A 15,091-nucleotide genomic window follows, 5' to 3' on the forward strand; every position below is an offset into this window, starting at 1 on the left:
CAAATTTACTTTTTTTTCTTTTCTTTTTTTTTCTTCCTTTTAGAATGTGAGGATTGGTGGGCTACCATCAAGAGGACCTCCTCCTCCATGGCTTGTAAGGTTTAGTTTGGCAATAGTCTCTTTTGTAGTTCTTTCATTCCGTCAGAAGGGTAGAATAAATAATCACTGTAACTTTAAAAGACATTTGACGTTTCTTAGAGACAAAGAAGAAATCCAACAGCATCCAGTGGTGAAAACTTTAGTGGAGTCTATTCAAGAAGCCATATACACGTCAGCAGTGTTTCGATCCAGCAGAGCCCTTATCAAGAGTGATAAAGACCCTGCTGGGTCGAAGTGTTGCTGATATGTATATAGCTGCTCAGTTGAAACATTGCTGATGTGTATATAGCATCTTGACTAAGCATTGAAGGTTTTCCCTACTGGGTGCTGTTGGATCTTTTTTTTATGTTTCTTGGCCTCCCATTGAGATTTTCATCTATCTGGCTTGCATCGCCATCGGCCAAATTGGACATGTATTGGTGCTGTTGGCATTTTCACTCTGGTATGTTATAGAGACATGTTTGGTCAGGTTCTGAATGTTTTTTGCCTCCGTACAGGGGACAGTCTCCATTATAAGTCTATGGAGACCTCCTCCTGCATCGAGCTAGAGATCACAGTAAAACGAAGAGTGAAACCATTAGCAGAGTGCTTCTCGGGTATCTAATGATTGTTGCTGGCCTGAACACCCAGACCATGACAGATCATAACTTTTGTCTAAAAAAGTGACACTTTTATTAATTTATTAAAATAATAGAAATTATTTAAAGCAGTACTGCTCTTAAATTATGCATCTGAAATTTAACATATCTTGCGGTCTCCCCTTTTCAACATTTGGGTCGCTTTTGGCACCCTGAACAACTGTTGATTTTATGTAGACCGCCAGTCACAAATCACGGTTGATCACAGAAGCTTCAGTCATGCATCCTATCACCAATGGTTGTGTCTGCAACTGCAGGTCTGTCTAAGCCCTGCAGTTCCTGGTCCCCTGCACTAGTCACAGCACCGGGGCTGTGGAATTGGTAAGCCGCAGCTCCGACTCCTGTATTTTGTCAGGCACCGACTCTGATTCCCAACTTCAGCTCCTTTATAAATGGCCAGTCAGACACCAGTGGAGTTATTTATCAAGCTGGTATAAAGTAGAACAGGCTCAGCAGCTTCTACTGTGTAATGTCCTACATGATCCTGGGGCAACTTCTGATTGAATAAGGCAAAGATATAAAGTAGATTCTCCTCTGTGTGTGCAATGGATGCAGCCAGTCTCCAGCCACCATGTCCTGAACAACTCAGAACTAGACTAGATGGAGCAGATCTTTTTCTGTTGACAATCTTCTAATCTTCTTTCTTACTAAATATTTATTATACACAAAGGAAAACTGGTAACTATGCCAGATACTGTGACATAAAGGTCAGACATAGGGCCAGATTTATCAGCTCTCTGTCAGCATCCACACCCCTCACATAACTCCATTGGTGAAAAAATAAAACTATTACTGCTCTTACAATATGCAAGACACAAACTGTTTTTATAGTATAAATGCCATATAACAAAAGCTATAAAAAATGGATACCGACCTGACGAATAAGGATAACATGTCATATGTAACGTATAGTAAACGGGGTACAAAAAAATGGGTAAAAACAGCTGCTAAATTGTGTTTTCTATTCGTACCACCTTATAAAAAATTTAATTAAAATGATCAGGGTATCCCATGTCCGCCAGAATGATACAGATGGAAATGCAAGGCCTCTGTGACGTGAGTCAGGTTACACACTGCGGCCATGTATGGGGGATTTCTAGAAACATTGGAGTAAGCGGAATAAATATTCAATTTCTCAGTTAGTATTTGCTGTGTTGGTAAAAATGGATTAAAATGCAGTATCTGCCACAAAAAAAAAAAGAAAATTTTAAATTTCTCCTCTAATTTTCTTAAATTTCTGAGAAATCCCTAAAGGGTTAATAAACTTATGAAATGCTGCTTTGAATACTTTGAGGAGTACAGTTGTTACAGTGGAGAGATTTATGGGGGTAAATAACATATAGGCCCCACAAATCCACTTCAGAACTGGTCCCTAATAAAATCAGAATTAGAAATGTTACTAAAAGTTTTAAAATCGCTGCAAAATTTCAAAGCCCTCTAACGTCCTAAAAACTAAAAGGACGTTTACCAAATGACATTACCATAAAGTAGACATGTAGATGTTGCATTAATAATTAGTTTATGTGGCATGACTATTTTTCTTAGAACAAGAGAATTTTGAATATAAAGATACGTAAATTTTTAAAGTTTTTGCGTAAATGTGTTTTTTACAAAAAAAAAAAAAAACTACCAAAGTATCAACCAAAGTATACCACTAACATGAAGAGTAATATGTCACAAAAATAACTGTCTCAGAATAACCAAGATAGTTAAAAGTTATTGCTACATAAAGAGACGCAGGTCAGATTTGAAAAATAAGCCCTGGGCAGTAAGGGCAAAACAGGCTACAGAGGCAAGGGGTTAAAGGACAAGTCCGGCGAAAATTATTTTTTTATATGTTATTACTTATGGAAAGTTATACAATTTTCTAATGTACATTAATTATGGGAAATGCTCATATACTGCTATTTCCCTTAATTTAGTGTATCAGGAAGTGTTAGAATTATCTCTGAAGCAGTGACGTCACGACCAACGGTGTAATTCCTATGGAGTGTCCAGCAGGGGGCGCTCTATATATAGAAGTCAATGAGTACCATTGACTTCTATATATAGTGCGCCCCTGCTGGACACTCCATAGGAATTACAGTGTATGTAATGTAATGTAATGCACTGTACTGTTGTGACTTTATGAATACATTTATGGAATACTTTGGGGAGCAAGTGTCCTTGCTCCCCAAAGTATCCCATAAATGTATTCAATGAATACATTTGCAGGGCACCGAGCAGGGAGGGAGAGAGGTGCCATCTACCTTCCCCCTCCCTGCTCGGTGCTGGGAACATATACAAAGTACTACTCCCCCATTATCTGCATGGGGGAGTAGTACCTGTGCTATCCCTATCACCGCCCGCGCCGCCGCCGCTCACACAGGGGCTGCTATTCATGCCCCCCGCCGCTCCCCCTCCTCCTCCTCCTCCTCCTCCCGGCATCAAACTTACGATCGCGCTGCTGATTCCCCGCCGCCCCCGCCGCTCCTAACTACCCGCCCGCTCGCTCGCCCGCCCCGTTCCTGGCCGCCGCTCTCTGCTCATGCCGGCCGCGTCAGCCCGCCCCCACCCCGGCCGGGGACACCAGGATGCGCCGTGCTCCCGGCCGGGGTGGGGGCGGGCTGACGCGGCCGGCATGAGCAGAGAGCGGCGGCCAGGAACGGGGCGGGCGAGCGAGCGGGCAGGTAGTTAGGAGCGGCGGGGGCGGCGGGGAATCAGCGGCGCGATGAATAGCAGCCCCTGTGTGAGCGGCGGCGCGGGCGGTGATAGGGATAGCACAGGTAGTACTCCCCCATTATCTGCAGATAATGGGGGAGTAGTACTTTGTATATGTTCCCAGCACCGAGCAGGGAGGGGGGAGGTAGATAGCACCTCTCTCCCTCCCTGCTCGGTGTCCTGCAAATGTATTCATTGAATACATTTATGGGATACTTTGGGGAGCAAGGACACTTGCTCCCCAAAGTATTCCATAAATGTATTCATAAAGTCACAACAGTACAGTGCATTACATTACATTACATTACATACACTGTAATTCCTATTGAGTGTCCAGCAGGGGCGCACTATATATAGAAGTCAATGGTACTCATTGACTTCTATATATAGAGCGCCCCCTGCTGGACACTCCATAGGAATTACACCGTTGGTCGTGACGTCACTGCTTCAGAGATAATTCTAACACTTCCTGATACACTAAATTAAGGGAAATAGCAGTATATGAGCATTTCCCATAATTAATGTACATTAGAAAATTGTATAACTTTCCATAAGTAATAACATATAAAAAAATAATTTTCGCCGGACTTCTCCTTTAAAGGGATTTTATCTTCTTAGTGCACTGCCTTAATTTACCTGTTGCATAACAATTTGCTGCCTTTCCTTATGGGGAATTTGAAGCCCTGATTAGAGATAAGCGAACCGGGTTCGGGCTTGAGTCGATCCGAACCCGAAAGTTCGGTATTTGATTAGCGGGGGCTGCTGAACTTGGATAAAGCTCTTAAGGTTATCTGGAAAACATGGATACAGCAGATGACTATATCCATGATTTCCACATAGCCTTAGGGCTTTATTCAACTTCAGCAGCCTCCGCTAATCAAATGCCGAAAGTTCGGGTTGGATCGACTTGAGCATGCTTGAGGTTCGCTCATCTCTAGCCCTGATCAAGTGACCCTTCTTGGGTTAAAGCCATAGTTTATCAGGTGGCAGAAATGCTTATTTTTCTTATTTGTTTTGCAGCTGGATATTAAATATTTGTCACCATTGTTACTTGCATATGAAGACCGAATTAATGAGAAGGATAATCTGATCCTGGAATTTGAGGTGAACAGTGATTTTTATTTTTTTTTTTTGTGTGTGAATTGAGTATAAGTAAAGTTTGTATGTTAGCAAAGTCTTTCTAAACATTAGGTAATTGCTTAAACAATAAAAAAAAACAACTACTGTATCCAGTCCAGACAATGCTCTGTGAGCCAAATAGGGCATAGATTACATCAAGATTTAGCTCACTGAGCATTGCCTACACTGGATACAGCTGTATTCTCTTCTCAGCTGAGATCAGGGATGTATAGATTTCTAGACTGTTTGCAGTTGGTAAATTACACTTTTTTGCATTTAAATAGCTGGAAATGGTAAAGAATTGAAGAATATGATAGGATTTTTATATAGTTCAACAGAATAATTACGCACTTTGAAATGCTTATGTGCACCCTCCACACCTCCGGACACCACCAGTCCGGTACACTCAGTAATATATACAAAAAATGTGAAGGAAAAAAGGCTCTCTCACCGGGTCACTGTAATCTTCGGGTATTTCAACCCACTGCACTCCAGCAGTATGGAGTGCAATATACTCACAGAGTCCACTTGACTGCAAAATTCTTTTTTATTTTTCATTGAATACAGCAAACATTCAGTAGTACGCTCACAGCTGATGTGTCTCACATTCGGACGCCCACATACATCCTCCTTGCGGACGTTTCGGAGGATACAAGCTCCTCCTTCCTCATGCGCAAGGACGTACAGCGCAGGGCGGAATTATAAGGAATCAGCATTTAATCCTATACATGTTACCGTGAAAACAGTATACCACACATTAACCTTAATGCTACCTATTCAATATAATACGCATGATAATCGGGTGAGGTAAAAGGATATACATATACCGTGCTTAACCTCACAAAAATGCATTAAAACTGTCCATTAGGACTCAAAGTTTCTAATTTGGAAATCCAATAAGTCTCACTGCGGAGTAACCTCTTGCGGTTCTCCTCTCTATCCGCACTCATCTCAACCTGTTCCACAATCTGCCACCGTAGATCACACACATTATGGCGATTTTCTGCAAAATGTCTCGCAACCGTAGTCTCACCAAATGATTTCTGCCCTTCCTTCACACTGATCTCTTGTTTAGTGCCAAACTTACGGATAGCTGCTTTATGCTCATTAAGTCGGATTTTGATCGGGCGACTCGTCTGGCCGACATACCCAAGTCCGCAGGGACACTTCAAGAAATACACTACATTTTTGTCATTACAGGTAAAAAAAACCTTTAACTGGATAATTAGTTCCTCTCCTCGGGTGACTAATACTGTCTCCTTTTATAATGGCGCTACAATGCTGGCAGGATAAACAACCAAATGTCCCTTTTCGCCTGCTGGCCAAGAATGTCTGTTTAGAAATCTTTTTCTTAGCTACATCTCCTCTAACCAATTTGTTACCAACTGATTTATTCTTCCTTTTCTATCCTTTCTATCTCCTTTTTATTATAGCCTCTCTCTACAAACTTCGCCATAATTTTATCTGCGTTTTTCTTATATTCTTTTTCAGTACTAGCTATACGTCTAGCTCTTATGAATTGGGATTTAGGTAGGCTTTTGAACACATGAGGGGCATGTTGACTATCTCGGTGTAGCATATTATTCCGATCAGTAGGTTTAGAAAACATTGTTGTAGCAAATCCTGTCTCGTGTTTCGTAATCTCAACGTCCAAAAAATGGACACTATCCTTACTGTATTCCAATGTAAACTTAATAGACTCGTGACATCCGTTAAGAATGTCAACAAATGTCAACAAAGACTTCTCATCTGACGTCCAGAGCAGGCACACGTCGTCCACATACCTAAGCCACGTGGACGACGTAGGGATGCTCGGGACGACAAATTTTTCCTCGAAGGCATGCATGAAAATATTCGCCAAACTTGGGGCTAACCGCAAGAGGTTACTCCGCAGTGAGACTTATTGGATTTCCAAATTAGAAACTTTGAGTCCTAATGGACAGTTTTAATGCATTTTTGTGAGGTTAAGCACGGTATATGTATATCCTTTTATCTCACCCAATTATCATGCGTATTATATTGAATAGGTAGCATTAAGGTTAATGTGTGGTATACTGTTTTCACGGTAACATGTATAGGGTTAAATGCTGATTCCTTATAATTCCGCCCTGCGCTGTACGTCCTTGCGCATGAGGAAGGAGGAGCTTGTATCCTCCGAAATGTCCGCGAGGAGGATGTATGTGGGCGTCCGAATGTGAGACACATCAGCTGTGAGCGTACTACTGAATGTTTGCTGTATTCAATGAAAAATAAAAAAGAATTTTGCAGTCAAGTGGACTCTGTGAGTATATTGCACACCATACTGCTGGAGTGCAGTGGGTTGAAATACCCGAAGATTACAGTGACACGGTGAGAGAGCCTTTTTTCCTTCACATTTTTTGTATATATTACTGAGGATTTTTATATAGTCATTAAAGAGGTAAATCTGTCTGGGACCTTTATAGCATATCTAAGGGACATGCCATAAGTGCCCTGTAGATGCGGATCCCGTTTCTGGGACCTGCACCTATCTTTAGATTGAGGGCTGCCCACTCCAACCTCTTTGCAGCCACTGGAGGTCGAAAATGGCCAAAGCTGGCGAGTTACGTTATTTAAAGTCTGTTGCATTTATGCACATTGTGGAAGACCGCAGTTTCAGCGTTTTTTGCCTTCCTGACCTCCTCCTGCAGCCTCAAACAGGCTGGAGCAGGCAAGGGAACCTTCATCTGAAAATAGGCGATAGGACTCTCATCTAGGGGATAATTATGGTATGTCCTCACCCTTAGAAACAGAAATGCGTATATTTGCATGAGTTTTCTAAGCGCAGTGCTTAGACTGTATACAGTACTGTATATGACTGTTGGAGTGCATATACAGTACAGTACAGTGCACCACCATCTCCCATCCTGTACTGTATAAGACTGCTGGAGTGCATCTACAGCACAGTAGTAGTATAGTCAGTACACCACCATCTCCCATCCTGTTCTGTATAAGACTGCTGGAGTGCATATACAGTACAGTAGTAGTACAGTCAGTGCACCACCATCTCCCATCTTACATTGCTGGGGTGGGGGGCTCTATATAGTAAAGGATAAGTGAGGAGTTAGTGACTTCTGTACTATAATTGCTGGTTTTGTTGAATGTTTCTTGTGTAAAATGTCCTGTACAGTATATAGTGCTGCTCTACAATGTACTGTATAGATCATGGGTCTCAAACTCAATTTACCCGGGGGCCGCTGGAGGTAGAGTCTGGGTGAGGCTGGGCCGCATCAGTTTTTTCACAAGAAGGGGACTGGGGGGTGACACAGGGGACTGGGGGGAGTAGGGGGTGACACAGGGGACTGGGGGGAGCAGGGGGGTGACACAGGGGCTGGGGGTGACAGAGGGGACTGGGGGTCTCTGGGGGGTGACATGGGACTGGGGGGAGCAGGGGTGACACAGGGGACTGGGGGGAGCAGGGGTGACAGAGGGGAGCAGGGGGGTGACACAGGGGACTGGGGGGAGCAGGGGGGTGACACAGGGGAGCTGGGGGGTGACACGGGACTGGGGGTGACAAAGGGGACTGGGGGTCTCTGAGAGGGGACTGGGGGGAGCAGGGGGTGACACAGGGGACTCCTCTCACCCCTGGCACCGGCGCTCTCCTCTCAGCCATACATGCAGCTCCTCGATCTCTGGAGGAGGAGGCCGCGGGGACTGCAGGGTGAGGTGATCACATCGCTGCAAGTCCTGGGGCTGTAAAGCAGGATCGGGGGTCTGCACTGCATCCCCCAATCCTGCTGAACAGCCCCAGGACTTGCAGCGATGCGATCACCTTGCAGTCACCGTGGCTTCCTCCTTAAGAGACCGGGGAGCTGCATGTGCAGCAGGGACGCTAGGGGGTGGCGGCTCTACTAGGCGGCTGTAGGCTCCTGCACCGCACACCTCCCCTCCCACCACCACCACTGCCGCCGCCGCCCTCCTCTCCTTCGTCTTCGGGAGGCCGGCCGAACAGCTGCAGCCGTCCCTGATGCCGGCCCCCCTCTGCCGCGTCATCAGCTGCTCAGCCGTGATTGGCTGAGCATGAAGTTAAGCTCAGCCAATCGCGGCTGAGCAGCTGATGAGGGCCGCACTTACAGGAAAGCTACCATTGAGGTGGGGGCCCCAAACTAGTGTCCCGAGGGCCGCGAGTTTGAGACCCCCGAGGTACCACTGTGCAGTATAGATAGACAACTGCTAATCAGTGTCTGGTGCTCAAGAATGTCAAGGACTACTAAGCACAGGCACATAATGGAGAGGACTACTTATTGTCCATGGTATTCAGAGGGATATCTCCAAATCAGCTGCAAAGAACAATGTTAAGGCCCTATTCCACGGAACTTTTCGAACGATTACCGTTCATAAAATCAATCAAACGACCGCTCGTTAATGATATTCGTTCTGCGGAATAGCTGTAAACGAGCGAACGACAACAGCGAAATCGTCGTTGAGTCGTTCACTATTTTTTTTTCAACATGTCGCAAAAAAATCGTTGGTCTTTCAACAATCTTTTTGTTGAATAAAAAATCTTTCAGTTGTTCTTGAAATGTCTACCTACATTTCTCCACGTTTTAAATGACCATGTAACGATGTAACGACCGCAAAAGAATCGTTACACTACAGATATCGTTCATGTTCCCACTCGTATTATGTGTTATCGTTCGCTTAAAAAAAACGTAAAGTGCTCGTTAACGAGCAGTCGTTGGAGCGAGTCTATGAACGATAATCGTTCCGTGAAATAGGGCTATTAGGGATGCATCATTCTGTTTAGCATAAATCAGCAGTCTTTTGTGCTTGTCATCCTCCTATGCCTAAGGAGCCTGTGTCCCCCAATAATATTGCCAAGAAAGCAAATTTATAGCAAATACTCAACAACAAAAAAAACCCTTTCAATGCGTGCAGTTTTTATGGTGTGGTACCATATTGCCATATGTATCCTTAGCATTTAGGGAGTTGAGGTTTCGCCATGATTGCTCATTGTCTTGTTGTTCTTTTTTTTTTTCCCCTTTTATATTTAGGAGGAAGTAAAAACATTCAAAGCAAGAGTTAATGAAGTTATTGAAGAGAATGAAAAATTGCACCAACATTTAATACAGGACAGACCTGTATCTAATAAGGAATGGTAATTACATATTGATTTTATTCAGTAAGAAAATCTACAAGTATATATTGACTTTTAACAGTACCTGTCCTAATATAGTTTTTGAACATACATTTCGTTATTGCAGAATTATTTGTAATTTTATGGGAAACTAAAATACTGTATTTTATTTGTATCCAGAGAATTTCCTTGTACTTGCCTTCTTTGCTCCCCCACCTCCGCCGGTATCATTGAGCTCTGATCCCCACTATGCAGTACCTCAACATGAGGATCTGCCAGCTTAGCCACAGCAGTGTCCCACTTCAGCCACCGATTGGCTGAGTAAGCAATTCCCCATTCCAACCCCAGTGCTGCGTAGTTGAGCCTTGGGACTTTCTTCTAGATAACTCCTTTGAAGAAAAATGTAAAATGTTTAAAAAAAAAATAAAACATTGTGGCGGGCAGGAGGCAGTGAGAACATAACAAACAAGGTATATTTACCCATCACAGTGCCCTCGTAGGACTACTGTTCAGTGTCAGCCTCCAGTCTCCTGTTGTTTCCAGTGTCATCACAACAGTCAGTGACTGCAGAAGTGCCTCGTCTCAATCATTGACTGGCTTATCTGAGCTGAGTCGTGATGACAGGATCAGAAGCTACAGGAGACCAGTGGGGGTGGCTCTGTGGTGTGCTGCGGGGGCACAGGGGTATCCCTTGATTGTTATGTTTCCATGACCCCCTGTCCTCCATGTTTTTGTTTTTTTTTCTCTTTTTAAAGAATTTCTTTAACATTTTTTGATACAAATAACAAACAGTGAACAAGACCGTTCACATTAGAATAGCTCTGCACGTCAGACAGTACCAATAGCAAATGGGAGAGTCCAGCATCCATATTTTCTGTGAAATAGGGAATGGATTTGCCGGAGTACCACTTTTTAAAGGGAATCTGTCAGCTGAAATTCAGATTCCAAATGCTGACACTGTGATTCTAGGATGTAGAAAAATACTTTTATTATATATCGAAGTCCAAAGAGTCAAAGAGGGTTTCGCAAGCACCAGGCTGTAACACCTCCTTACTCCCCCTCTCATACTTGCCCTGTTTGAGACTCGGCTTCCAGGTGTCAATCAACCAGGGATGGAGAGGAGACATTACGGCTTGCAGCTATTCAGGAGCTTAGAAACCCCTTTATGACCAGAGGATTAACCCTTAGACGACCCAGGGCGTATAGTTACGCCATGGAAGTCTGTCCCCAGACGACCTAGGGCGTAACTGTACGCCCTGGGTGTTTCTCCGGCTATGAAGCGTGCTCCGGAGCGCTTCATAGCAGGTGGGGGCCAGCTGCAATAAGCATCCGGGACCTCACCGGTAATGACACACTGCAGCGATCGCGCTGCCGCGTGTCATTAACTCCTTAAACGCCGCGATCGAAGCGTGACCGCGGCGTTTTAAGTGTAAGTGACAGGGGGAGTCCCCTGTCACTTAGCGATCTGGACCCCCGCAGTGTGACTGCGGGGGTCCCGATCGGTAAAACAGACCACCGGAGGTCTCTCACCTGCCTCCCTGCGGTCCGATCGCCGATCTGCTGCACTAAGCCTGCACAGGCAGGCTCAATGAGCAGATCGCCGGAAACACTGATCAATGCTATGCCTATGGCATAGCAATCATCAGTGTAAAAATCAAAGTAGTGTATGTAGAAGTCCCCCAAAGGGACTTCAAATGTGTAAAAGAAAAAAAGTTAAAAACACTAACACACTACCCCAAAACCCCTCCCCCAATAAAAGTTGAAATCACCCCCCTTTCCCATTATATAAATAAAACATATAAAAATAAATAAATAGATAAACATATAATATATATAAATATAACAAGCGGCATTGCGAACGGTAAACGGCGTACACGAAAAGAGGGAAAAAAGTGAGCGGATTACCGATTTTGTTACATTATATATAAAATTTTTTTATAAAAAGTCATCAAAACGTCCGATCTTCACAAATATGGTATTAATAAAAACTAGAGATCATGGCGGAAAAAATGACACCCCATACAGCCCCATAGGTGAAAAAATAAAACTGTTATAAGCGTCACAATAGTCCCATTTTATTTATAATTAATTGCCAAAAAAAAGGATTTCATTTAAAAAAAATATATAACATTAGAGAATCTGTGTAACCTGCATATGGTTGTGTTCGGACCTATAGAATAATTGTATAATGTCGCTTTTACCATATAGTGCATTACGTAGACACAGGAACCCCCCAAACGTTACCATGTTGCATTCTTTTTTACGATTTTACCAATTTATATCTTCATAAATAATATATTTGGGATTCCATCATACATGTTATGGTAAAATGAAAGACGCCATTACACAGTACAATTATTCCTGTAACAAATAAGCCATTACATGGCCTTGTAGATAGAAAACTGAGCGTGCTAGAGCTCTTAGAAGGGGAGGAGGGAAAAACGATAACACTAAGATCAAAATTTGCACGGTCCACTGGGTCATTTTGGGCCTGGTCCTCAAAGGGTAAAGCGTAACTGTCATAATTTTTTTTTATTGCAGAAATCAGTAGTATAAGCGATTTTAAGAAACTCTGTAATAGGTTTTATCAGCCAAAAAAGCCTCCTTCTTTACTCAAGAAGCAATCTCCCAGCCTCCCCCCCTGACTTCTTATCTGTGCATTATGAGGCAAACACGTCTTCATTACAGAGAAGCCAGTGAAGACGGGCTCTGCTCTCTCCATTCTATCCTTATGGAGGGGGGAGGGGCCGAGGGAGAAGAGGGAGCAGGAAGAGGTGACATGAAGGTCGGCTGTTTGTAGACTCTCTGGGCACCTAAACCGCAGGATTCAGGGGTCAGAAAGGTCAGTGCTTATCTATGAACTTACTGAGAGAAGATTGCAGGGTGTTGTGCTTTGCAGAAATCCTCCGTGCTCAGTCACTCCTAACAGCCCCTCCCCTCTCCATAGCCACATAATGGAGACAGAAATCCTGCTTCATCTGAAGTTAGGGGGGAGGCTGGGAGATTGCTTTTTCAGTACAGAAGGAAACTCTTTTGGTTTATAAAACCTATTACAGAGTTTTTTTTAAATCACTTGTACTGTTGATATTTAATGTTTTCAAAAAAATGACCCTGAAATGACAGTTACGCTTTAAAGCATTTCTCTACATCCTGGAAGCACAGCTGTACCATGTGTCACTTTGCTGAAAGCCACAATATGAATTTTATGAGTAGTGTTCAGTTCTCCACATTGGTGTCATCTCTACATCTTCCTTTCTCTTGAATTCCTATATTATTCATTTGTACTTATCATTTGAGTGAGCGACTGCAGGCTCAATATAAACTTCTTATGGAGGAGAACAGAATTTTAACAGAACAATTGGATATCCAAGATGGAAAAAACAGAGAAACTCACGCCAAACATGTCCAGGAAGGTAAAGTTGCCTGTGTTCTTGTGTTTCCAGTGCTGTGGCTCTTGGTTATCTTGCATTTAGCACTTGATACCATGTGTGTCTTTGGCAGTTGACACCAGGTAAAGCTTAATTCAATGCCGTTAATTTTTATTTGTTATATTTTAGCCCAAACTATAAATCTAATAGAACATCCATCTCTAATTTTAATAAAAGGTATGGTTCATTGCACACAGCCTTTAAAGTGCAACTACCATTTTTAAAAACTTCTGACCGGTCGGGGTCTGACTGCTGAGAACCCTGTCGACCGCCCCCTAGATTAGGAAAGCGCTGGTTTGGGCAACCTCCTCCCCCCCCCCCCCCCCCGTCTTACGCCGGTGGAAGTATTGATAAAGTCCACCCTGTATCTTTAAGACCTAAATCTGATTTATATAATTGCACAAGAGGGACTTCAAGCATTGTGTTATTGATTATGTAACAGTCTACTATACAGTTTGCATGTTGATGCCTGGAGCTTGTTTTAATGGTCCCATCCATCTTATGCTTATAACTTGTGGCCCGCCTGAGGAATTAAAATAAACATGTGCACTGCATTGTAGACCCATGGTATTGATTACAAATGCATTGCAGACATTATGCTCTAAAGTCACCTTTTATAACAGTGTTCGTCATAGATAAACATAAATATTCTCCTTGCTCACAGTTGCCCAATTAACAAAGCAGCTAATGGTTTTGGAATCTTCAAAGCGGAGTCAAGAGGAAGAATTGTTAGAATTTCAGAAGCAGCAGGAAGTTTTACGCTCCAAGTATAATGAGCTGAAAGCTACCATGGATGGCAGAGTTGCTGCTGAGGAACATGTTTCCATGGTGAACGAATTAAAAAGGTACTGCTCTGCACCCTGTGTAATGAGTATTAACATCTATATCAACATTCATTCATTTATGCACTAAGTAGTTCAACTGTGGAAGGAGATCAAAGGTCGGACAAGATACCTCTTGCACATCCTTCCAGGCAAACATCTGCTTTCCCCTTACGTGTCCCTAATCAGTCATTAGTGCAGGAAACTTTCAGTCCTTTTGACCAAAGAAGAATAAATGGTGGGAAAGAAAGATGGGAGGCAAGGAATGGAAGACAAAAATGAATGGGAAAGAAGGAAAGTACAAAGAAATAGACTAAAAGGAAGTTGGCATAAAAGAAAGCAGCTGGATGCGTCTGTCTCCTATCTAAGCAGCAGTCTTTGTTGAAATGAGTTTCAGACTTTTCTATGTGTCTGACAAAAGGTGTTGTTTCGATAACCAGCAGTTAAGCTTGTAGACGCAGCTGACGCTGGATGATTTGGGTTTCCGAGGCAAGGTCCCACACCCAAGGGCCTTTGATCCCCTGGTACAGAAGCTCTTCACTGACAGGCATAATACACTTATAATACACTGCAGTACAGTACTAATGTGCAATCAGATATATCTATATTTATCTATTTTATACATGTACGCACACATACATATTTGGTGTCGCTGCATCTGTAATGGCCCTGTTAGCACAGTTTATCACTTTTTGTTAATCTTGCCTCTGTAAAAATGAAATAAAACATGGCTAAAATACTTACTGTATCCAAAAATAGTACCACTAAAAGCTAAAAACAAGTAATTATAATACACTATATAAACATGTATAGAAATTAAGCATTGCCATGTTTGTACTGACCTGCATAATAAAAAGGAACGTCATCTATACCAGTGCTTCTCAAACTTTTTGTTCTCGGGCCTCATTTGGCGTTCCATATTGATGCTCGGGCCTCACCAACAAACACCTACTACTTTGCATTGCCTGATACCACCATATAATGCACATTATATCCCAAAGCAGCACCAAAGTGCAGAAATAAATACTGCTCCACCTGCAGTAACACAACACCACATACTGCTCCACCTGTAAACTAGCACCACAGTGCAGCACTCCTTCCTCTGTGACCCAGCCCTCTACTCGCCTGCCAGCTTTACCGCACACACACACCCCAGTATGATTCCATTCTTAGCGTCCTCTTTCTGGTGCA

At 43.1% G+C, this 15,091-nt stretch overlaps 1 protein-coding gene across 5 annotated transcripts in view; it reads left to right on the forward strand.

The window, feature by feature from the left end:
• Window positions 1-15,091, forward strand: part of CEP89 (centrosomal protein 89) — a 108,972-nt gene that overhangs the window by 37,758 nt on the left and 56,123 nt on the right. For all 5 annotated transcript variants that reach the window (XM_069966181.1, XM_069966180.1, XM_069966182.1 and 2 more), the window contains 5 exons: window positions 44-94; window positions 4,458-4,541; window positions 9,569-9,672; window positions 12,949-13,064; window positions 13,744-13,924. In XM_069966181.1, coding sequence (XP_069822282.1) covers window positions 44-94; window positions 4,458-4,541; window positions 9,569-9,672; window positions 12,949-13,064; window positions 13,744-13,924 — 536 coding nt within the window. The remainder of the gene's footprint in view (window positions 1-43; window positions 95-4,457; window positions 4,542-9,568; window positions 9,673-12,948; window positions 13,065-13,743; window positions 13,925-15,091) is intronic.

The sequence above is a fragment of the Dendropsophus ebraccatus genome, chromosome 4, assembly GCF_027789765.1.
Source record: "Dendropsophus ebraccatus isolate aDenEbr1 chromosome 4, aDenEbr1.pat, whole genome shotgun sequence".
In the NCBI taxonomy this organism is placed as follows: Eukaryota; Metazoa; Chordata; class Amphibia; order Anura; family Hylidae; genus Dendropsophus; species Dendropsophus ebraccatus.